Here is a 23,848-nt window from a genome sequence, read left to right as displayed (position 1 = left end):
ATAAAATGAGTCTTTTATATATTTATTAGGTTGAGAAGTTCGTGCGTTCCGTCAAATCGTTTAAATTACAGTCGTTTAAAAACAAGGACTACTTTTGGCAAGGAACAAAGTGTAGTATCTGTTCTGATGCTACACTTCACCTTTTCTAACCTCGATCAATGAAAAATAAATCCTTCTAAACCGAGGCAAGTTTTATTTTTGTGATACCTGTACAGTTTAATCAAGACATTAAAAAAAAATGAAAATATCGAAAAAAGGTTATATTGTACGTATCCGTTTTGAACTGAAGATCTCAGAAAAAAAATTTCATTTAATTCGATCGAGTAGTTTTTTTTTCTTATTTTTTTTTTATTTATTTATTTATTTTTTACAGCGGAAAAAAAATAAATAAATAAAAAATTTCATTTAATTTGATCGAGTAGTTTTTATTATTTTTTTTATTTTTTTTTTTTTTTTTTTTACAACGGAAAAAACACACGTTTTTATGAGAGCACGTTGAAAGCAGACATCTTGGATATTTTTTAAAATTTTGTTTTAATTTTAGAAATGCCACGGGGAGATAACTCCATTTGAAGCGCCGACACTCCTCCCGCCATCTTTAATACTAGCTTTTCTTCCTAAAAATCGAACCTTTTGCTCGATATCATAACAAATTGTTTTTTTTTTTTTTGTTTTTTGCTGTAAAAAAAACTACTTGATGAAATTAAGTGAAAAAAAAATTTTTTCGGAGAACTTCATTCCATAACGGATACGTACAATTTAAACTTTTTTCGATATTTTCATTTTTTAATGTCTTGATTAAACTGTACAAGTACCATTTTTGTTCCTATCCAGAGTGCCACTTTTTTTTGGTGGGGGGAGCTGGATTTTTTATATATCTATTAGGTTGAGAAGAAACTTCTTGCGGAATTATTAATTTTGATTACAAATGATGTAGTTTCAAATAAATGTTCATTATAATACTTTTACTTCATATATCATTTTAAAGAGCGTTTTTCACTCTATCTAATCGTTTAAATTACGATTGTTTTAAAAGGAATCATGTCTTCTTTGCAAAACGTTGAATACAAGACGGAAGAAAAGCAGAGTCGCACAATTTTCTTATTTTTATTCAAGCTCGACATAAAAGCTGCTGAAAACAGCTCGCCATACCAACAGAGCGTTTGGCCAAGGAAACACTACTGAGCGCACATCACAATGGTGGTTTAAGAAATTTCGTGGTGGCGACGAGAGCCTTGAAAATTATAAGCGCAGTGGTCAGCCATTGGATGGTGACAAGGATCCATTAAGAGCCTTAGTTGAAGCCACTTGCTTCTGAATTAGACGTAACACATATACAAACTAAAAATAGTGTTATCTATTTAATTTTCATGTTACAATTAGTTAAATATTAATGCAGTAGTACATAAAATATGTACTTTCACGGTTTCACGATCTATTGAACAGCCATTATTTTGTTAAAACAAATGGTATCTATTAGTGATGATACAATTTTTTTTTTTCTGATTCCGATACAATTACCGATTCTGTTTCGGATTTTCGATTCCGGTACAATTACCGATTTCGATTCCTTTTACACCATCAAATATTTTGCTATATATTCGTTGGGGGGGGGGCAGATTATCGTAAATATCTGCGTAAAATGTGTATTTGTGGCAAGATTCAACTGCCATTATTGGACTGCATGCAAACGCAACTAAAACAGAATATATGTCATTCCACTAATCTGGCCCAATCGAAACACTAATCAGAACACGACACAAACAAATAGATGACTTTGAATATTACGGCAGCCACGTAGCATCCACCGAAAAAGACGTCCACGTCAGAATGGCCAAAGCTTAATCGGCTGAAAGTTATATGGAAATCTGCCCTCTCCCAACAGATCAAGAAATTTTTTTTAGAGCCGTAGTAGAGACGATACTGCTTTATGGTTCACCAGCATGGACTCTCAGTAAAAAAAAAAAAAAAAAAAAAAAAACTTGAAAGTAAGTGTAGCAGTCGAAACATAAACACATGTACACATACACACATACACACACATACACATACACCCACATACACAGACACACACAGACACACACGTACACACACGTACACATACACACAAACACACACATATATACACATACACACACATACATACACATACAAACACACATACACACATGTACACATACACACATACACACATACACACACATACACAGACACAGACACACACATACACAGACACATACACACACATACACACTCATACACATACACACACGTACACATACACACACGTACACATACACACATACACACACATACACACACACACATGTACACATACACACACACGCATACACACACATACACGCACGTACACATACACGTATACACACACGTACACACATACACACCACACGCTCACACCTTTGTCCTGTTTCTATTATCGGACGCACCAAAGTGTAGTATCTGTTCTTCAGATGCTGCTCTTCCATTTCTTGTTCTCTTTCGGTGGAGGATCAGTCCTTCACGACTGAGACAATTTTTTTTCATTTTTGTACTTTTTCTCCACGTTAAAAACCGACCCTGGTGTCTAACTCGGTCCCGTGGGGATGGGGCATTGTAAATAGGTACTATCGGACGCACGCTCCCACCACAACGTCAACACACTGAATACCTTTTCCCTGTTTTTCTCCATCTCGATGACTACTCGCCGTAAACACGTGTAAACGGAACTGAACTGTTCTCTTCTTTAACCAGCCGGCATGACATTAAATCAGTCTTTACACAAGAACACTTCAACCTACTAACCCGTTCTCTCATCTGTCAACGCTACTAACGAAAATAACAAATAAAGTTGTTTTTTTTATTAATATGGAATGAAACTCCATTGCGTTCTCTCATCTCATATACTTATATATACAAATTATGTGAAACCTGTAATTCAAAAAAAAAAAAGTAGAAATATGTTTTGCAATCATAATTTTTTGTGTGAAAATATTAAATAAACAAGGCTTAATTTAATGATAATATCGGTAGTTCAATACACACACATACACACACACACACACACACACCTCCTATGACACTGAAGACTTTGCCTTTTCTTTCTTCTTTGTCCCGACGACTGCTGGCTGCAATCACGTGTGGACTGAGCTATTCTCCCCTTCAACCAGCCGGCATTATATTAAATCTATCTTTACACAAGAAAACGCTACTAACAAAGATGACAAATAAAGTTGCTTCTAAATATAGAATGAAACTCCATTTCGTTGTCTCTTATTTTATATAAGTTAGATTGAACTTACACTGGAATACTCCAGGCAGTATTAAACTTAAACTGGAAAACACACCCAACCATTTGCTGTCTGTATGGTCGGTTGCCCAGGCTCTCTTCAGTAATAAAAGAAAGAAGAACACGGTATGTCGGATATTGTTACAGAAGAAAAATGAGGTCGTCAGTCATGTGATATCGTGGGATCCTAAACACGGAACCGCTAAAGTAGGAAGACTTGTGAAGATGTACACAAAATTATTGGCAAAAGACATTGGCTAACAACTTGAAGTTCTTCCTAAGGCCATGGAGGATGAAGGGAAAGAGTCAAATTTGCTCCGGGCAACCCGCCTGATACGATGACGTGATTTGCGGTAACGTCAAAATTCACTTGTGGATAGTCTGAATCTATAGATCTTAATTTATTTTACAGATAGTTCAAAATATATAAATATGTATTATTATTAGTAGTATTATTAGTAGTAGTAGTATTGCTATTAGTAGTATTATTAGTAGTATTATTAGTATTATTATTATTAGTAGTAGTAGTAGTAGTAGTAATATTATTAGTATTAGTAGTAGCATTAGTAGTAGTAGTAGTAATATTATTAGTATTAGTATTATTAGTAGTAGTAGTAGTATTAGTATTATTATTAGTAGTAGTAGTAGTAGTAGTAGTAGTAGTAGTAGTAGTAATATTATTAGTATTAGTATTATTATTATTATTAGTAGTAGTAGCAGTAGTAGTATTATTAGTATTATTAGTAGTAGTATTACTATTAGTAGCATTATTATTAGTAGTAGTAGTAGTAGTATTAGTATTAGTATTATTATTATTAGTAGTAGTAGTATCATTATTATTATTAGTAGTAGTAGTAGTAGTAGTAGTAGTAGTAGTAGTAGTAGTAATGGACAAGTAAGTTTTAAACAAATATAAAAATGAAATAATTAAAAGAATCGTTTTTGGCATCGGAAAATGGGCAAAAAAAATTTCGATTCCAATACCGATTCCGATTAGTCCAAAAGTTCCGATATTTCTGATTCCCAATTTTGATTCCCAATTCCGATTAATCAACCAAATGCTAGTACCTACTTAATGTATTGTCGTTGTCAACTAAAAACGTCATCTATTTAATTGTCATGTGAAAATTAGTAAAATATTAATGCATTATTGTATAAAATATATACTTTCACGATTTCACGATCCATTGAACGGCCATTTATTTTGTTAAAAACAATGTTATCAACTTAATTTTTACATCAATTTCAATTAAAAACAATGTCATCTATTTAATTGTCATGTCAAAATTAGTAAAATATTAATGCATTATTACATAAAATATATACTTTCACGATCTCACGATCCACCGTTTATATTTTGGAAAAATGTAACAAGACAGACTGCAGTTATCTACCCTGCTATCATAAGCCATATTCCGTTTATTAGTTAAGTAATACTTGCAATTTATTTCGAAAAACTATTTTCATTAATAATTAATTTTCTACTTAACCGGTGTTTTATAATTTTTGGATATTTTACTTATTTCGACATGACAATTAAGTAGATACCATTGGTTTTAATTGAAATTTAGTTTTTTGATTTTCATTCTTTTTTTCTGAACAAGCACCTATATATATATATAATTCACATCCATCCTTGTATAATGCTTTTTTTTAACAAAGTAAACTGGCCGTTTATGTATATGTTTATATTTTTATATATATTTTCGTTGTGTAGTCCAACACAAGTGTTTTAGGTAAGTGGATATTGGACGATCGTAGCATTCAAATTGCAGGGTAATTATGAATTGAAACTTATTCAGAAAAAAAAAAAACAGACTCTCCTATCAAACAAATTTTAATTAAAAAAAAATTACTGCTTTTTTTTTCATCAAAACAATTTGAGAAATGTTGTTATTTTATTATTTTTCAAAATTTTTAAATTAAAAATGGTTTCATATATATATATATATATATATATATATATATATATATATATATATATATATATATATATATATATATATATATATATATATATATTTCTTCATAACATATCTACAAAATTCAGGTTTGCTGATTCCGAATGTTTTCTATTTAATTGTCACGTTAAAATTGGTTAAATACTAATGCATTAGTACATAAAACATGTACGTTCACGATTTCACGATCCATTGAACAGCCATCATTTTGTTAAAACCCAAATGGTATCAGCTTAATTTTTAGATGAATTTCGACTAAATTATCTAATTAACTGTCATGTCAAAATTGGTTAAATGCGTATTAATGCCGTCCTCATTTACAATGAGTGATTATTCTAACAAAAGGAGAAGAAAAAGCTGTTTTCAGATCAGCAGTATTTTTGCATGAGCAGTCGCCTGAGATGTCGGAAATTTTCTGTTTCTATTTCTATCCTTGTAGCCGAATTTAGGAAAACTCGTCCCGGGAAAACCCGTCTCCGGAAAACTCGTCTCTGGAAAACTCGTACCCGGAAAACTCAACCCCGGAAAACTCATCTCCTTTCGCTAGGTAGGAAAATTGGTCCCTTATTGAATAAATATCGATTGAAAACACATTTTATGATCGTTCTTGAAGGAGATATTGTTTTTTAAAATAGACTATAAGCCCGCCATAATATTTTTTTAAAATATTTTTACTTGTTTAATGCTTAAAAAAAAAAAAATAAAATCGGTTTTCTAAGTGTCCGTTTTCTACCTAACTGGCTAAGTTCTTAGTGGTTTCACTTATTTTAAAGCGTTTATTATGTTCATAAACGAAACCGCATATTTTTTTATATATTAATATAAAAATAATTTACTTATTTAGTATTGTTTATAAAAGGGTAAAATCGATTTTTCTACCTCGCCGGCTATGTTGTTTGTTGTTTAATTTATTTGGAATCGTTTATTTGGTAAAGAAAAAAAAACACGGAAACAAACAAAAAACATGTCGAGTGTTACGTAAGAACGACATGAGGGTATATCACATCTCAGGGGTCTTGATAATCGCTAAAAAATAGAAAATTAAATAAATTACTGAGGGATATTTGGTTTTAAAAAGAAAATAATAAATTTTAATATTTTTTTAAAATATAATTTAGAGACAGAGGGGGGGGTAAAAATTGAATTTAGGAAAACTCGTCCCCGGAAAACTCGTCTCCGGAAAACTCGTAACCGAAAAACTCGTACCCGGAAAACTCGACCCCGGAACACTCGTCCCCTTTCGCTAAGTAGGAAAACTGGTCCCTTATTAAATAAATATCGGTTGAAAACACATTTTATGCCCGTTCTTGAATGAGATATTGTTTTTAAAAGAGAATACACATCCCATAATATTAAAAAAATATATTTTTTACTTGTTTACTGTTGTTTTAAAAAAATTAAATCAATTTTTCTAAGTTTTCGTTTTCTACCTAGCTTTTGGTGTTTCAACTTATTTTAAAGAGTTTATGTAGTTAAAAAAAAAAAAAGTAATGTCGAGTGTTACTTATGAACAAAAAAATGTCCGACATAAGAGGATCACATCTTAGGAGTCTCGAACATTCCTCAAAAATAGAAAATTAAAGAGGTAGATATAGTTTTAAAACGAGCGCCCTCCAAAAGAAAATAAATTTGTATATTTTTAGGTTATAATGCATATCCCATAATACTTTTAAAAATATTTTTACATGTTTATTGTTTAAAAAAAATTAAATTGATTTTTCTAAGTTTTTGTTTTCTACCTAGCTTTGTAAGTTTTTGGTGTTTAAACTTATTTTAAAGAGTTTATTTAGTTAAAAAGAAATAACAAGTAATGTCGCACTCGACATTACTTAGTAAATAATTTTTAACAAAAAACTGTCCGAAAATTAAAGAAAATAATGAGGTAGATATAGTTTTATAACGAGCCTCCCCACCTCCAAAAGAAAATAAATTTGTATATTTTTAAGTACTGCACAAGTGCCCCCGAAATGACTTTTAAACGATACCCTCTCCTCCCCATGTTAAGAATGGCTTTCGAAATAATAACGTTATTGTTTCATCGCGGTACCAAAATAACATAAGACCGTGTTTTCTTTTTTGTTGTTTTGTAATAACACAAGAATTATTTAAACTGAATTATTTTTTTCTAAATAAAATAATTGCTTTCTTTGATTATACGTGTTTTCTTTCTTTATTTATGTTTCGTAATGACACAAAAAGTGTTAAAACTAGAGTACTTTTTAAAAATAAATATTTGGTTTCGTTTTCTGCATCTTAACTCCGTAATCAAGTTTATTTTTTTTTAAGCAAGAGTTAAAAATAATTTTTTAAATATTATGGGGGTGCATAGTCTCTTTTAAAAAGAATATCTCCTTCAAGAACGGTAATAAAATGTGTTTTCAATCGATATTTATTCAATAAGGGACCAGTTTTCCTACCTAGCAAAAAGGGGGGATTTTTCCGGGTACGAGTTTTCCGGAGACGGGTTTTCCGGAGACGAGTTTTCCCGGGACGAGTTTTCCGGGCACCATCAGTAATATTTATTTAACAAAACAGCGTTAATCAAAGATCACATACTTGTTTCCATTTCCGGTAGTGGATTATTTGTTTTGCTTGATAGTATTTTAATTATTATTGCATACTGAGTTTAATCTAAAATGAAACGTGCTCACGAATTCAGCGGATCCCAGAGAAAAAGTTGAAAATACAGAGAGTTGCAAATGCTATTGAAAAGACACACAAGATATCTGAATTTTTCTTTTCAAACATCTCGCAGTTACATATACATAATAACCCTGGCGTTGACACACAATCCGTTTCTGATTTTGAGTCTAAAAGTGGAGTGCCAGATGAGCAATGGCCCACCCATTCAACGTTCGAGCATACTGATCCAAGTTATGTGCCTCGTCGTGTTTCTGATGATCCTGCTGATTGGAAAGAATTAAATGAAACACAGCGTATTAATTTGGTTTCGAAGGGTCCCGTCCAGCTGACAGATTATGATTTCCCATTAAACCAGGAAAACCAATCGCGGAAGTTTTCTAAAAAGAACTATTATTTGACATTTAAAAATAATGAAACTGTTAGGCGTTCTTGGCTCGAGTTTTCTGTTTTGCCTGCCGTTTGTTCAGTAGTGAAAGCAAAAGTCGTGGGGGTCTGTCTTCGTTCCAAGGATCTGGTAACCTGTGGAGCCGCCTGTCAAAAACTCTGAAGACACATGAACAATCAACTCATCATAAGGAATGCATGATGGTGTGGCATGATAAACGGTCAGGCAACTCTATTGACTTACAATCGAGTAAACTGATTCAAGAAAAGCAGACATATTGGAGGGCAGTTTTATTTCGTTTACTCAATATAATTCATTTTTTGGCTGAGAGAAATTTGGCTTTGCGTTGCACAAATGAAAAGTTTGGTGACACCAGAAATAGAAATTTTCTTGGAGAAGTGGAGCTAATAGCAAAATTTGACCCTGTCTTGTCTGAACATGTTAGACGCGCTAAGAGTCATGAACTGACTGATCATTATCTGAGCAACCCCATTCAGAACGAAATTATCGACTTTCTTGCTAAGTCAATACGGGACAAAATCATTTCCAAAGTTCTTGCATCAAAATATTATAGCATAATACTAGATTGTACACCCGATATCAGTCACACAGACCAACTAAGTATTGTTCTTCGAGGAGTTGTATTTAAAGAAGGATTTGGAGCGGAAAGTTTTGAACACTTCGTTGAGTTTCTTGATGTGTATGATACAACTGGAAAAGGCCTTTTTTACAGCATTATCAACTTCCGGTCAAAATATGGCCTTGCCACAGAAGACTGCCGTGGCCAGGGTTACGATAGCGGATCTAACATGCGAGGAAAAAAAACATGGAGTGCAGGCACGCTTCTTGGGAATAAATAAAAAAGCTGCATACATGCCATGCGCCAGTCAGCGATTTAATCTAATAATTGCTGATGCTGCAAGGTCGTCAATTACATCCATTTCTTTCTTTAGCTATCTGCAACGTATCTATAATTTGTTTGCCGTGTCAACGAAACGTCCAACGATGGGTTATTCTGAAGAAACACGTTACCCACTTTACAGTTAAAATCCTTCCTGACACAAGATGGGAAGCAAAGGTAGAAGCTGTAAAATCATGACGTTTCCAGACAACAGAAATTTTAGAAGCGACTGAAGAATTAGAAAGAATGTCTTTGGATAATCGAGATGGATTTATTAGCACGGAATGTCGAGCTTTAGCCATTGAAGTCAGGAGCTGGCGTTTCTTGGTTTGTTTGATTGCATGGTATGACTTGCTTTTTCAAATAAACATAATAAGCAAAGCGCTACGGAGTCCTTCAATATGCATCGATGACCAAATTTCTCACATCGAGGCTGGCATGTCATTTGTTTCACAGTACAGACATGGAGGAATGGCAATAGCTGAAGGGAAATCAAAAAAATTAGCTGATGAACTTGAAGTAGATCGTGCCTGTCCGGAACCAAGGAGAATTAAGAAAATATGCTTTTTCAACTACGAATCGTCAGATGAGTCAGATCATCAGACTAGTGAAGAGGTGTTTCGCCGAGAATGTTTCTATCCACTCGTAGATACAATTTTACAAAGTCTCCAGGAACGTTTTAAAAATATGAACGATTTCAAAACAAAGTACGGGGTTTTGTGTGGCGCAAGTGACATGAAATCGGCAATAACAGCAGACATGTTGCCGTCCTGTTGGGTGCCCGAAAAACTCGTCTCCGGAAAACATGTACTCGGAAAATTCGTACCCGGAAAACACGTACCCGGAAAAACTCCCCCCCCCTTTTTGCTAGATAGGAAAACTGGTCTCTTATTGAATAAATATCGATTGAAACACACATTTTATTACCGTTCTTGAAGGAGATATTGTTTTTAAAAGAGACTATGCGCCCCCCATAATATTTAAAAAAAAATTATTTTTAACTCTTGCTTAAAAAAAATAAACTTGATCACGGAGTCAAGATACGAAAAACGAAACCAAATATTTGTTAAAAAAATACTCTAGTTTTAACACTTTATGTGTCATTACGAAACAAAAATAAAAGAAAGAAAACGCGTATTATCAAAGAAAGCAATTATTTTATTTAGAAGAATTAATTCAGTTTAAATAATTCTTGTGTTATGACAAAACAACAAAAAAGAAAACACGGTCTTATGTCATTTTGTTATTATTTCGAGAGCCATTCTTAACCTTGGGAGGGGAGGATATCGTTTAAAAGTCATTTCAGGGGCACTTGTGCAGTACTTAAAAATATACAAATTTATTTTCTTTTGGAGGTGGGGAAAACTATATCTACCTCATTATTTTCTTTAATTTTCGGACATTTTTTGTTAAAAAATTATTTACTAAGTAATGTCGAGTGCGACATTACTTGTTATTTCTTTTTAATTAAATAAACTCTTTAAAATAAGTTTAAACACTAAAAACTTACAAAGCTAGGTAGAAAACAAAAACTTAGAAAAATCAATTTAATTTTTTTTAAACAATAAACATGTAAAACTATTTTTAAAAATATTATGGGATGTGCATTATTACCTAAAAATATACAAATTTATTTTCTTTTGGAGGGGGGGAGCTCGTTTTAAAACTATATCTACCTTAATATTTTCTTTATTTTTCTATTTTTGAGCAATTATCCTCCTAAGACGTGATCCTCTTATGTCGGACATTACTTTTTTTTTTTAACTAAATAAACTTTTTAAAATAAGTTGAAAGACCAAAAACTTTCAAAGCTAGGTAGAAAACGAAAACTTAGAAAAATTAATTTATTTTTTTTAAAACAACAGTTAACAAGTAAAAATATTTAAAAAAATATATTTTTTAAATATTATGGGATGTGTATTCTCTTTTAAAGACAATATCTTCTTCAAGAACGGCCATAAAATGTGTTTTAAATCGATATTTTTTTTTTACTTTTGAACAAATGTCCGACATAAGGCTGCGAATTTTTTTTTTTTTTTTCACAAGGTAATCACCACTTATCAAGGTCCGGAAGCCACTCAGAGATAAGGGTTATTGCAAGTACAGTACGTTAGTGTGGAGATTTAATAAAGCGTCTACTTCAGGGGGCGGTTCATCAGGAATTTGTTTACCTTGGACTTGAAGACATCCAGGTTGTAGTCAGGTGGGAAGCAGGCAGACGGAACAGAGTTTCACAGGCGTGCAGTTCTAAGAAAGAAGCTTTGTTCATGGAATCTACGTTTTGATTTAGGCACAGATAAAGAATGGGGAAAATTACTGACAGTGGATTCAGCTAGACGGGTGTTTTTTGTAAAAGATTGGCGATGGGGGGAGCAGAGATTGGAGCTCAGACGAGCACCTGCCATGGAAATAACGATAAAACAAAGATAGGCTCGCAACGTCTCTTCTGTGGGAGAGGGGTTGCAGGGTAGAGAAAAGGGCATCCCCCACTAAGCCACGAAGTCTATTTTGTATTCTGTCAAGGCAGGATAGGCTGTTTTTAGCAGCTCCTGTCCAGATATGGCAGCAGTATCCCATCCTTGTGAGATATCTTCTGGAGCGGTAGAAGGATCCCACCATCTTTTCAGCGACCTTGGCAACAGACTTGATGTACGTGTTCCATTTCAGATCAGGAGTAAAGGTCAAGCCCAGAAGCTTGTCAAAACGTGGGGCTTCTCCTAGGCGAGAGCCATCCATCACAATTGATGTCAGATGGGGATCAGATTGTTGATGATGTAATGATAAAAGTAGCTAATGGTTTTAAAAAGGTTAGCTGCAAAACACCAATTCTTCGATTTCTTCGTTTTTTTTTTTATAAAATACGATTCATTGTAGGTTCAGTATGTTGAAGGGGGTGGGGTGCGGCGGGTGCGCAAGATGAATTGTGTCGATAGGGCCGGTAGGGGCCGCAGAGCGCATTCTGCGGGGGGGGGGCGCAATGTCCTAAGCACGGCACTGCCGACTAGTGAGACAAAACAAGCAGTTTATCGGCACACGTGTCATTAAAAAAAAGAGATCGTCTTGGAAGTTCTAGAAGATTGTTAGAGTGACTCTCAGGAAAAGGGATGAGAAAAAAAAGGGAAAAACATTTTTAAAGACCCCTTTTCGCATGTTTCTTTTCTGTCAGGTTTTATAAAACAAGTAAGACTATTTTTGTATGATTATTTTAAAAGAGACACCGTATATATTTCCCGTTTTATTTGTCACTATCGCTTGGACGATAAATTTTGCTTTGTCGTTCCATTCGATAGAATTCGTTGAATCACTCAACTAGAAACCCTTTTTCTGTATGTTCTATTTTTATTTTTTTATTTTTTTCTTAATCTTTATAATTGGTACTTAAAGTTGTTTGTCAACTCTTGCTTTGGAAAATAAAAGCCATTCAGCATTTTATTTCTTTCAATAAAACTTGACTAAATTAATATACTTTTCGAGTCTGTTTTTTTTTCATTTGTCCCTTTTCTATATTTTGGTTCCATTTTGTTGTCTTTAGTCGCGAGATTTTGCTTAAATTCTCCAATATTTTGTTTCATTTTGCTTCATTTTGCTTCATTTTGTTTCATTTTGTTTAATTTTGCTTCATTTTGTTTCATTTTATTTCATTTTGCTTCATTTTGTTTCATTTTGTTTCATTTTGCTTCATTTTGCTTCATTTTGTTTCATTTTGCTTCATTTTGTTTCATTTTGTTTCATTTTGTTTCATTTTGCTTCATTTTGTTTCATTTTGCTTCATTTTGTTTCATTTTGTTTCATTTTGCTTCATTTTGCTTCATTTTGTTTCATTTTGCTTCATTTTGTTTCATTTTGTTTCATTTTGCTTCATTTTGTTTCATTTTGCTTCATTTTGTTTCATTTTGTTTCATTTTGCTTCATTTTGTTTCATTTTGCTTCATTTTGTTTCATTTTGTTTCATTTTGCTTCATTTTGTTTCATTTTGTTTCATTTTGCTTCATTTTGTTTCATTTTGTTTCATTTTGCTTCATTTTGCTTCATTTTGTTTCATTTTGTTTCATTTTGCTTCATTTTGTTTCATTTTGTTTCATTTTGCTTCATTTTGTTTCATTTTGTTTCATTTTGCTTCATTTTGTTTCATTTTGTTTCATTTTGCTTCATTTTGTTTCATTTTGCTTCATTTTGTTTTATTTCGTTTCATTTTGCTTCATTTTGTTTCATTTTGTTTCATTTAACTTCATTTTGTTTCATTTTGTTTCATTTTGCTTCATTTTGTTTCATTTTGTTTCATTTTGCTTCATTTTGTTTCATTTTGTTTCATTTTGCTTCATTTTGCTTCATTTTGTTTCATTTTGTTTCATTTTGCTTCATTTTGTTTCATTTTGTTTCATTTTGCTTCATTTTGTTTCATTTTGCTTCATTTTGTTTTATTTTGTTTCATTTTGCTTCATTTTGTTTCATTTTGTTTCATTTTGCTTCATTTTGTTTCATTTTGTTTCATTTTGTTTCATTTTGCTTCATTTTGCTTCATTTTGTTTCATTTTGTTTCATTTTGCTTCATTTTGTTTCATTTTGTTTCATTTTGCTTCATTTTGTTTCATTTTGCTTCATTTTGTTTTATTTTGTTTCATTTTGCTTCATTTTGTTTCATTTTGTTTCATTTTGCTTCATTTTGTTTCATTTTGTTTCATTTTGCTTCATTTTGTTCTTTCGACATTTTTTTTAAAAAAGTGTTTTGGTAATGACAACTACAAAATACGTCACGACTGGATGAACTTACGTCACTTTTGGAATATGATGACTCGTACATTACAAACACTTTCCGGGTTTGTATTACAATCCGCAGAGGTACGAAAGAATTGTCAAAAAAAAAAAACTCTAAAAAACAAATATATAACAAATAAATGTTATCAAAAGAAAAATAATTTATTTTTCTATCTAACTGGATAAGGTTTTAGTGTTTTTATTTGATGTAACATGTTTATTCAGTTCGGAAAATTAATAATCTTGGACGCTACCGAAGAACTAGAAAAATGGCCGCGATATCTTTGAAGTCTCGACAAAGACTCCAAAATAAGAAATAAAACAAAATGGTGGTAGAAATAAATGTTACCCTGACATTTATATGGTGAGTTCTTATCACCATTTTGTTTTATTTCTTATTTTGAAGTGATTATGGAGATTTCAAAGATGAAAAGATACATTGCGACTATTGTTTTTTGTTGTTCTCCGTTAGCGTTCAATATTACTTGCTGTTCGAACCGAATAAACATTTTACATTAAATAAAAACACTAAAAATTTATCCAGTTGGGTAAAAATATAACTTATCTTGCCTTTGATAACAATTATTTGTTATATATTTGTTTTGTTTTTTGTTTGTTTGTCTTTTTTCTTTTTTTTTTTTTACAAATTTTTCATACCTTTGTGGATTGTAAAACAAACCCAACTTTTCTGTATTTTTGCCCCTCTTTTTGATGGAACTGTATTTTCATTAAAAAAAAATTGCGTCTAAATTTTGTCGCTACAGGAGGCAGATAAACACATTCTAACAACAATTCGGTGTGTCGACGCGTGTCTATTCATCCGTGTGCCCATGTAAGTGTGTCGGATGTTTGCTGGTATACGTGCGTTTGCCGTGATATGACGCCGTAGCACGTCAACATGGCTGCTTAAAAACGACGTCTCCTCTCAAGTAATGTGAAGGGAATTAAAACCAAAAATGTAAATTTTTACTTGGTTTACACCTTAACATTTTCCTTAAAAAATGACGACTTATTAGATTTTCGGGTATGCTGAAAACGAATATCGCATTTAAATTTTCCGCAAATAAGTAGTTTCCTGGATATTAAACAATCTCATTTCTTATGATTTTGCTGATGGCAAGCTTGGTACATGCGTTTGCGCGTAAATTCTCGGGGTGGCATTTATGCGCGCTTACACATACAAAGATGGCCACCGGCACTACAATTAGAAAATAATATATCCAGAAAACTACTTATTTAAACGGAAATTTAAACGCGATATTCGTTCTCAGCATACCCGAAAACCTTTAACAGTCGTCATTTTAACGGAAAATGTTTAGGTGGCAACCAGGTAAAAGTTTATAAAAAAAAATCATATACGAAATGACTTCAATAAGTTTCCCATTAAATAGATAGTACACACATCAAACTCTAATCTCCTTAGAAGTAATCTCCTCCGGCTGCAATACACTTGTTATACCATTCCAACAACTTTTGGAAGACCCCATAGAAGTCGTCTTGTGTGAGAGTGTCAATAACCCTCGTCGCAGCCTCATTTGTCTCATAGCAACAATCTCTAATAACCAAAAGTCACAGGGAGCAAGGTCTGGACTATAGGGAGGGTGAGGAACTGTCTTGATGTTCATCTTCATCAAATACTCGGTGACATTGATGGAGTTGTGAACTCACATCTTCCGCATCTTCAGTTCCTCGCAAATAATTGTGTGTACAGTTCCCACACTGACATCAAACTGTGCACTTATTGTCTCTATATACACACGACGGTCCTTATTCATGAAATTCTTTATTTGGCCAATCAACTCTGGTGTTTTGACTTCCTTACTCCTCCCACACCTCTCATCATCTCTCACAGACTCCCTGCTTTCCTTGAATCTCTTATGCCACTCAAAAACTGATGCTCGATTCATACAAGATGGTCCAAAAGCAGTCTAAAGCATTCCATACGTTTCTGTGTCATATTTTCCATGCTTAAAAACAGAATTTTATTGCATATACCCCTGACCTGTGCGTGTATCAGCACATCTAGGAACGATAATTGTCATCTGTATACCGAAAGCTAACTTTCACTGGACAGTACCTAACTTACAACTCTCACCATCCATATAATGTAAAGAAAGGAATCGTCCGTTGCTTACAACACCGAACAAAAGCAATATGTAGTAACATCAGTGCATATCAAGAGGAGATGGACAGTTTAAGAGAAACCCTCCACCGAAAGAACTATCCAGAGAGCGTGACATCAGCTCCAAGAAATCTGGACCAGACACAAAAGGGCAACACTCAGAAACTCACCAGTTTGTATACCATATGTGTATACCATATATGAAGAGCTTGTGTGAAAAACTTCAACGAATATGTAATCCATATGACATCAGGACAGTATTCAGGAGTGATTCAACTCTCCGGAAACAGCTTGTGAGAATCAAGCCCCCTACAGAAAAAACCATGACTAAGAACTGTGTGTATGAAATTCCGTGTAAATGTGGAGAACTATACAGAGGTGAAACGTAAGTACGGTTCGAAGAACATCGAAAAGCCGTAGTACGCGGAGAGACTGAAAAGTCAAGTATAGCTGACCATATCTGGAAAGAAAAGGGAAACTATCTACCATTATGGTGCACCTTCTCCAAGTGATGTTAGCTCGATTAATAGCACAAAGCTGGATACTCCACCAGACTAGAAGAATTCTTGTCCTGGAATCCAGAAAGACCAAAAGACCAAAAGAAAGCTAAGCTACAACATATGAAAATGGTTAATTGGGGAGAGGAAAATTATGTTTCCAACTTCTCTACTCTAACTCCTTGATTGAGATGCAAAGGAAACCTTTAATGGAATATTTGATTGTTGATTTCTGAAGCAGAATAAAATGAGTTTGTATTGGATTCATTGGACTCGTGTTCTCATCTTGAGTGTCATTTTCACAGCTTGTGAGAATCAAGCCCTTTACAGAAAAAATCATGACTAAGAACTGTGTGTATGAAATTCCATGTAAATGTGGAAAACTATACAGAGGTGAAAAGTAAGTACGGTTCGAAGAACATCGAAAAGCCGTAGTACGCGGAGAGACTGAAAAGTCAAGTATAGCTGACCATATCTGGAAAGAAAAGGGAAACACTCTGCCTTTGATGGACGAAGTAAAAATTATAGACAGAGAGGAACGGTGGAGAGTAAGATGACTGAAAGAAGCAGAGCATATGCTGGGGAATAACCAAATGCTAAGTAGACCTAGTATAGAATTCAATATGATATGGCAACCAATAATCATAAACAATAGACAATATATATATAAGTAATAAGTATAGAGATGGATATACGTTAATATATAATAATAATTAGTAATAATTAATAATAATTAATAATAAATGGTGATAATTAGTAATAAAATAGTGATATTTACGATTAGAAATACAAAAGTAGGTTTAAGGCTCCTAAAATTCGCAAGGGCCCGTGGCGCAGTGGTTAGAGTATTGGGGAACAAATCAATTGTAGATGATGTTCTTCTGAAGGTTGAAGGTTTAATCCTCAGTGTGGCCGACCAAAAACTACATTTGTGAATTACTTAGGACCTCTATCCAGTCATGGCTGACGGAACAAGAGCACGCTACCCCCTCGAAGTTCCGTCCAAATTCCCGAGTTCGACAGAAACATTCCCGAGTTCGACAAGATACATCTGAAGAAGGTTGCAGGTTATATCGGGATGAGAAGAGTAGTTCGATGAATAATTATACAAGTAACCAATCCCCATCTCAAAAATTCAGAAACATCATATACAAAATACTGTTAGAAACTCGCTCAAAATACTGTTAGAAACTCGTGACAAAGGCTGACCTATATTCGGTGGGTTTTTAATAGTATTTTGTATAATTTTTTGTTTTTAACTCCTTTTCCCAAACTTATCGTGTTCAACAGAGTCGAGCGCAATTTTAAATTTTCCAATAGAATATATTTGTTGTTTTTCACGTCGGTTTCTATTTAACCCATAGTTGGGGCCCTAACAGGTACTACCACTCCGTGTCAGAGTGGATCTGAGAGCAATGGTAATTAAAGGGTGGCTCCACACTTCCCAAAGCCAACAAGCTGGAGCCTCACCACTGGATATAGTTTAAGGTCATATTCTGAATATATATATATATATATATATATATATATATATATATATATATAGTCATCGACATATATAGTCATCGACTGTTTCGTTGTATCACAACTCATGCCGCTAGACTAGCATCTCTCCTTAGCCAAGGATTGAACCTAGAACCGTCGTGTTGACAGTCGGCAGTTCTCCCACTTGACCATGAAGGCGACGCTCGTAAATAACTCGTCGGAATGTCTATTTAAATGGACACCCGCCACCACTTTTATAGTGCTCAAATCGCCTGTTTGTAAACAAACAACGAGTTCGCATTTTTCAATTAAGTAGCGGCTGAGATTATTTACGACAGTGCTCTACCCAAAGAGGGGGGCTTAAAATATATTTGTAGTCATCGACATACAGTCTTGTTTCGGTGTATCACAACTCATCATTGTTTTTAGACTAGCATCTCTCCTTATATATATATATATATATATATATATATATATATATATATATATATATATATATATATATATTTATTAGGTTGCGAAGAAAGTTTTTGCAGAATTTTAAATTTGGATTTCAAATTATGTATTTTGAAATAAATTTTCATTATAATACCTTTATTATATACATCATTTTAAGAGCGTTTTTCATTCTCTCTAATCGTTTAAAAAAATCGTTTAAATTACAATCGTTTAAAAAAATCGTTTAAATTACAATCGTTAAAAAAACGTTTAAATTACAATCTGTTTTTTTTAATCGTTTAAATCACAATCGTTTTAAAAAAATCGTTTAAATTACAATCGTTTTTTAAAAAATCGTTTAAATTACAATCGTTTGAAAAAAAATCGTTTAAATTACAATCGTTTAAAAAATCGTTTAAATTACAATCGTTTTTAAAAAAAATCGTTCAAATTACAATCGTTTAAAAAATCGTTTTAATTACAATTGTTTGAAAAAAAATCGTTTAAATTACAATCGTTTAAAAAATCGTTTAAATTACAATCGTTTAAAAAAAAATGTTTAAATTACAATCGTTTAAAAAATCGTTTAAATTACAATCGTTAAAAAAATCGTTTAAACTACAATCGTTTAAAAAATCGCTTAAATTACAATCGTTTAAAAAATCGTTTAAATTACAACCGTTTAAAAAAATCGTTTAAATTACAATCGTTTAAAAATCGTTTAAAGTACAATCGTTTTAAAAAATCGTTTAAATTACAATCGTTTAAAAAAATCGTTTAAATTACAATGGTTTTAAAAAATCGTTTAAATTACAATCGTTTAAATTACAATCGTTTAAAAAAAATCGTTTAAATTACAATCGTTTTAAAAAATCGTTTAAATTACAATAGTTTAAAAAATCGTTTAAATTACAATCGTTTAAAAAATCGTTTAAATTACAATCGTTTTTAAAAAGATCGTTTAAATTACAATAGTTTTTTAAAAAATCGATTTAATTACAATCGTTTAAAAATCGTTTAAAAGTAATTTCGCACAATTTTATTATTTCAAGTTAAGGTAGGCCGAAAAGCTGCGGAAACAGCTCGCTATATTAACGGAGCATATGGCCCAGCAACCACTACTGAACGCACATCACAATGGTGGTTTAAGAAATTTTTTGTCGCCGACGAGAATCTTAAAGATGATGAGGTGGTAATGTAGTAATTGTTAATGGTGTGGATTGGATAGAATTTGGATTATTTAAGGACGCGGCTCAACAAGAACTTGTTTACATTAGAGTTGAAAGCTACCATGTTGTAATCGGCAGGGAAGCAGGTGAGTGAAACAGTCTTTCCGAGTTCTACGGACGGGTAGTACTGGGAAATAAACTTTGTTCATGGAATCTGCGTTTCGATTTACGCACAGATAAAGAGTGGGGAACATTGTTGAGTCGGGTGTTTTTTGCAAAAGTTTGGCAAGGGGCGGGGCACAGATTGAAGCTCAGACGAGCACTTGCCATGAAAAAATTTACACACAATTTAATAAATACTCAAAACGATGACGTCACCGATTTTGTAGTCCCCAAAGATCAAGTTAACAAACAACTCTTCGTTAAGTCATGGTTGCAAAATATTTAAGTTTAATAAAATATATTTATTTTATTGTTGTCATTTTTTTTACTTATCTCAAAGCTTAAACTAACGTAAGCGGCCTTGAGGTAAGCCATAAAATGTCTTGTTCGCAGCGTGATAATGTCACATACAAAAGTGCGCTCATGATTGATGGCTAAGGCGCTAACCCATTCTTCCTCCCCCTTCTGACATTGCCGCAACGCTTCACAGTTTGAACGTAATGTTCGAAAGAGTATGTACACAAATCTCGGTTATAGTAAACTAACGTACTTCCTAACTTCTGGCCTAGCGTTACGAGGAGCGATAGGTGTGTCAGAATTTTGGGGAATTTTTGGGTGCAAGTGTATAAATGGTCCTCAAGTAATCTTTTTTACTATAAAAATCTGAAAAAATCTTTCTAATGTACGTACTTGTCACTGGATGAAAATGTCATATTCCAAAAATCACGTAAATCGATCAAGTAGTTTTTTTTATTTAAGAAAATCAAATATTATGAGACATTTTATCGAAGAAAAACTTCCCAGCTTGTTTTTGAATGATACACTGCTAGCGACACCTATTGGGAATGTTGGGAATATAAAATCGGCAAGGGGGCAGACAATCGACTTTCCACACTATAGAAAAAAAAAACTTGGAAAATTAAGACATTTATAAGTTTTTGAGGATGTTGAAAACGAAAATAACGTTTAAAATTCCAGCAAACGAGTAGTTTCCAAGATATGAAGAAATGTTAGTTTAAAGAAAGTGGGGGATCACTTTTTTATAATAATTTGACGTATAATGATCACCCACTTTATGTGTAAAACTTGAATTTACGCCGCTGAAATATACATTTGCCGAATTTTTGTTGGAGGAGTGTCAACGTGTGGGTGCTCAATTTACGTAAAATTCTTCATATTGCCAGAGTTTTAAAGTAGGTTAGCTGATAATAACCCAAGTTTCTGTTCTCACGTAGCTGTTGTCTACCGTATTCTACTTTCGCCTTTTCTCGCTCATATGCTCCTATTCCGAATTCGTAGCAGTGGGCCAACATCATTGGATTTTTTTTTCTTTTTACTAAAACGATCATTAACAATATATATATATATATATATATATATATATATATATATATATATATATATATATATATATTTCCTTGATCCGCAAAGTTTCAAAAAATACGTTCTTCTCATCAGAGGAGAGATATTAGCAAATTAATATTATCGTGAAGCTATGAATTTGCTGGAAGTTTAAAAAGAAATTGTTTTATTATTCTATTTTCACCCCAAACAACGCTTTGATGTAGGGGGCTACTGTCGAGGACATAAGTTGCAGGGGTATTATGAAGAGAGATGAGTAGCAAGATGTCTGTTCACATTACACTTGAACTTCTGCATGTCAGTACAGTTGGGAAACCAGAATCCCGGAATGGAGTTCCAAAGTCTAGAAGTTTTGGGGAATAAACTGTTAGAGTAGAAGACTTTCTTACATCCAGGGATCTCTACTGTGAAGGGGTGGGATTTTGCTGCTTGTCGGGTTAGTCGGGGGTATTTACGTCGAGGTGGTACAAGGGCTTGTAGTTTGTTCTGAGCATTCACCATTAAAATACTTGTATAAGGATGCAACGTTTCGTCGATGGGACAGAGGCTTAAGCTTAGATGACAGTTCAGGACCTATCAAGTTGGCGACTCTCTTTTGAACCCTGTCCAGGAGCAAGAGACTAGTAGAAGATGCACCAGCCCAAATGTGACAACAGGACTCCATACATGGGCGAATGGTGGCCTTCCGTTTCCCTGCTTTCCAGCTGACTAAAATATGGTCGTCTTCAAGTCCAACGTAAACAAATACTTGTTGATGAACCATCCCCTTAAGTAATTCAACTTAGCTAATTCCCACTACTAACGATTACTGCAACATTTTCCTATTGACTACCGTACACTCATTAACCCTTATCCTCGAGTGGCCTCCAGGTCTTGATAAGTGGTGACTCCTCAGTTAAAAAGAAAGTCACATTATTCCTCAGATCAGTAAAATTTAGCACATCTATATATCTATAAAAGTGAAAATTTCTGTCTGTCTGTCTGTATGTCTGTCTGTGTCCATTTCTGTACACTGTACACAATAACTCGAAATTTTACATAAGGGGTATTGAGATTTGGGAAAATCTTTTGAATCGGTGTTCGGCCAGAAATTTGGCTGTTAAGGGCTTAAAGTTCAACGATTTGACCTTTGAGAACTCTACCAAACTTCTCCGACAATGAGGAGTTTAAACACTTGAAATTTTAGATATAGGTTCTTTGGACATGCATCAAACTTAATAACTTGATTTGAGACCAAAACAATAAATGCTAAGGGGTCAAAATTGAGATCAAATTTTTTAAAAAATTTGATCTCTGCGGTCTCTACTAAATTACTCCGCCAATTTTTTTGTCTAAACATTTGAAACTTTATATAAAGGGTATTCAGACATTAGGCAAGCTTTTTAATTGGTTTTTGGCCGAAAATATGGCTTCAAAGTTAAAAAGATTTTACCTTTACAGTCTCTAGCAAACTACTCAGCCAATTTTCGGTCCAAACATTTGAAATTTTACATAAAGCAAGCCTTTTAATCAGTTTTTGGGTGAATGTTTTGCATCCAAGAGGTCAAGGGTGAAGGATTTGTCCTTTACTGATTCTACAAAATTCCTTTGTTTGGGTCTAAACATTGAAATTTTAGATGTAGGTTACTTGAACATTGGTCAAACAATTTAACATATATATATATATATACTAGCAAAAGTACCTGTCGTTGACTGGGTTAAAAAACAGCCTACAGAAAATGGACTCTGATTTATGAAAGTATGATAGGTTATGAAAAGGAAGGGTTGTAATGAGATAACTTCGAATTTGGGAGTATCAAAACCAATGAAAAATATGATGAAAGTAAAAATAAGATAGATAAACCCCATATTTTATTATACCATACCTGTTCACACTGAAACACTTATCACAATATTCTGTGGATCTATATTAAAAAACTTTGTTAAACTTTGTGACATATTTCCATTCTATGGAGGTCAGGCGCGAACGGACACCCCATAATTTTATTATACCATATTTCTTCAAAGTGAAACATAATTATCATAGGATACTAACGCAGATAGATATGAAAAGTCTTTATTAAAGTTTGTGCCTATTTCCATTCTATGGAGGCCAGGCGCAAACGCAGACCCCACAATTTTAACGAACCACTGTTCTGCTAGATCAAACATACCCATTCCTGTGTCTCGATACATCTTCTATCATTATATGTAATCTGTTTTTTAAAATAGTCAACCATATAGGAGCCTATTCGTGACCACACACACACACACACACACACACACATACACATTTAGCTTTATATTATAGATATATATGCACATAACGTTATGAATAGTACAGAATTTAGGAAAACGCGTTCCCGGAAAACTCGTCTCCGGAAAACGCGTCCCCGGAAAACTCGTACCCGAACCCCCCTCCTTTTTGCTAGGTAGGAAAACTGGTTCCTTATTGAATAAATATCGATTGAAAACACATTTTATGGCCGTTTTTGAAGGAGATATTGTCTTTAAAAGAGAATACACATCCCATAATATTTTTAAAAAATATTTTTACTTGTTTACTCTTGTTTTAAAAAAAATTAAATTCATTTTTCTAAGTTTTCGTTTTCTACCTAGCTTTGAAGGTTTTTGGTCTTTCAACTTATTTTAAAGAAAAAAAAGTAATGTCGAGTGTTACTTTTGAACAGAAAATGTCCG

At 33.2% G+C, this 23,848-nt stretch overlaps 2 protein-coding genes across 2 annotated transcripts in view; one reads left to right on the top strand and one right to left on the bottom strand.

Annotated features, from left to right (window-relative positions):
- Positions 1 to 23,848, bottom strand: part of LOC145269854 (lactosylceramide 1,3-N-acetyl-beta-D-glucosaminyltransferase B-like) — a 321,009-nt gene that overhangs the window by 233,064 nt on the left and 64,097 nt on the right. The window lies entirely within an intron of this gene.
- On the top strand, positions 8,479 to 9,138 carry LOC145269221 (zinc finger MYM-type protein 1-like). The gene has a single exon (XM_080124839.1). It carries the CDS (start codon positions 8,479 to 8,481, stop codon positions 9,136 to 9,138), a length of 660 nt encoding a protein of 219 aa, XP_079980965.1.

The sequence above is a fragment of the Euprymna scolopes genome, chromosome 45 (assembly GCF_053919585.1).
Source record: "Euprymna scolopes isolate OS-2025 chromosome 45, ASM5391958v1, whole genome shotgun sequence".
NCBI lineage: Eukaryota > Metazoa > Mollusca > Cephalopoda > Sepiida > Sepiolidae > Euprymna > Euprymna scolopes.
The sequence above is the reverse complement of the archived record's forward strand: the minus strand, read 5'-3'. Positions and strand labels throughout refer to the sequence as shown.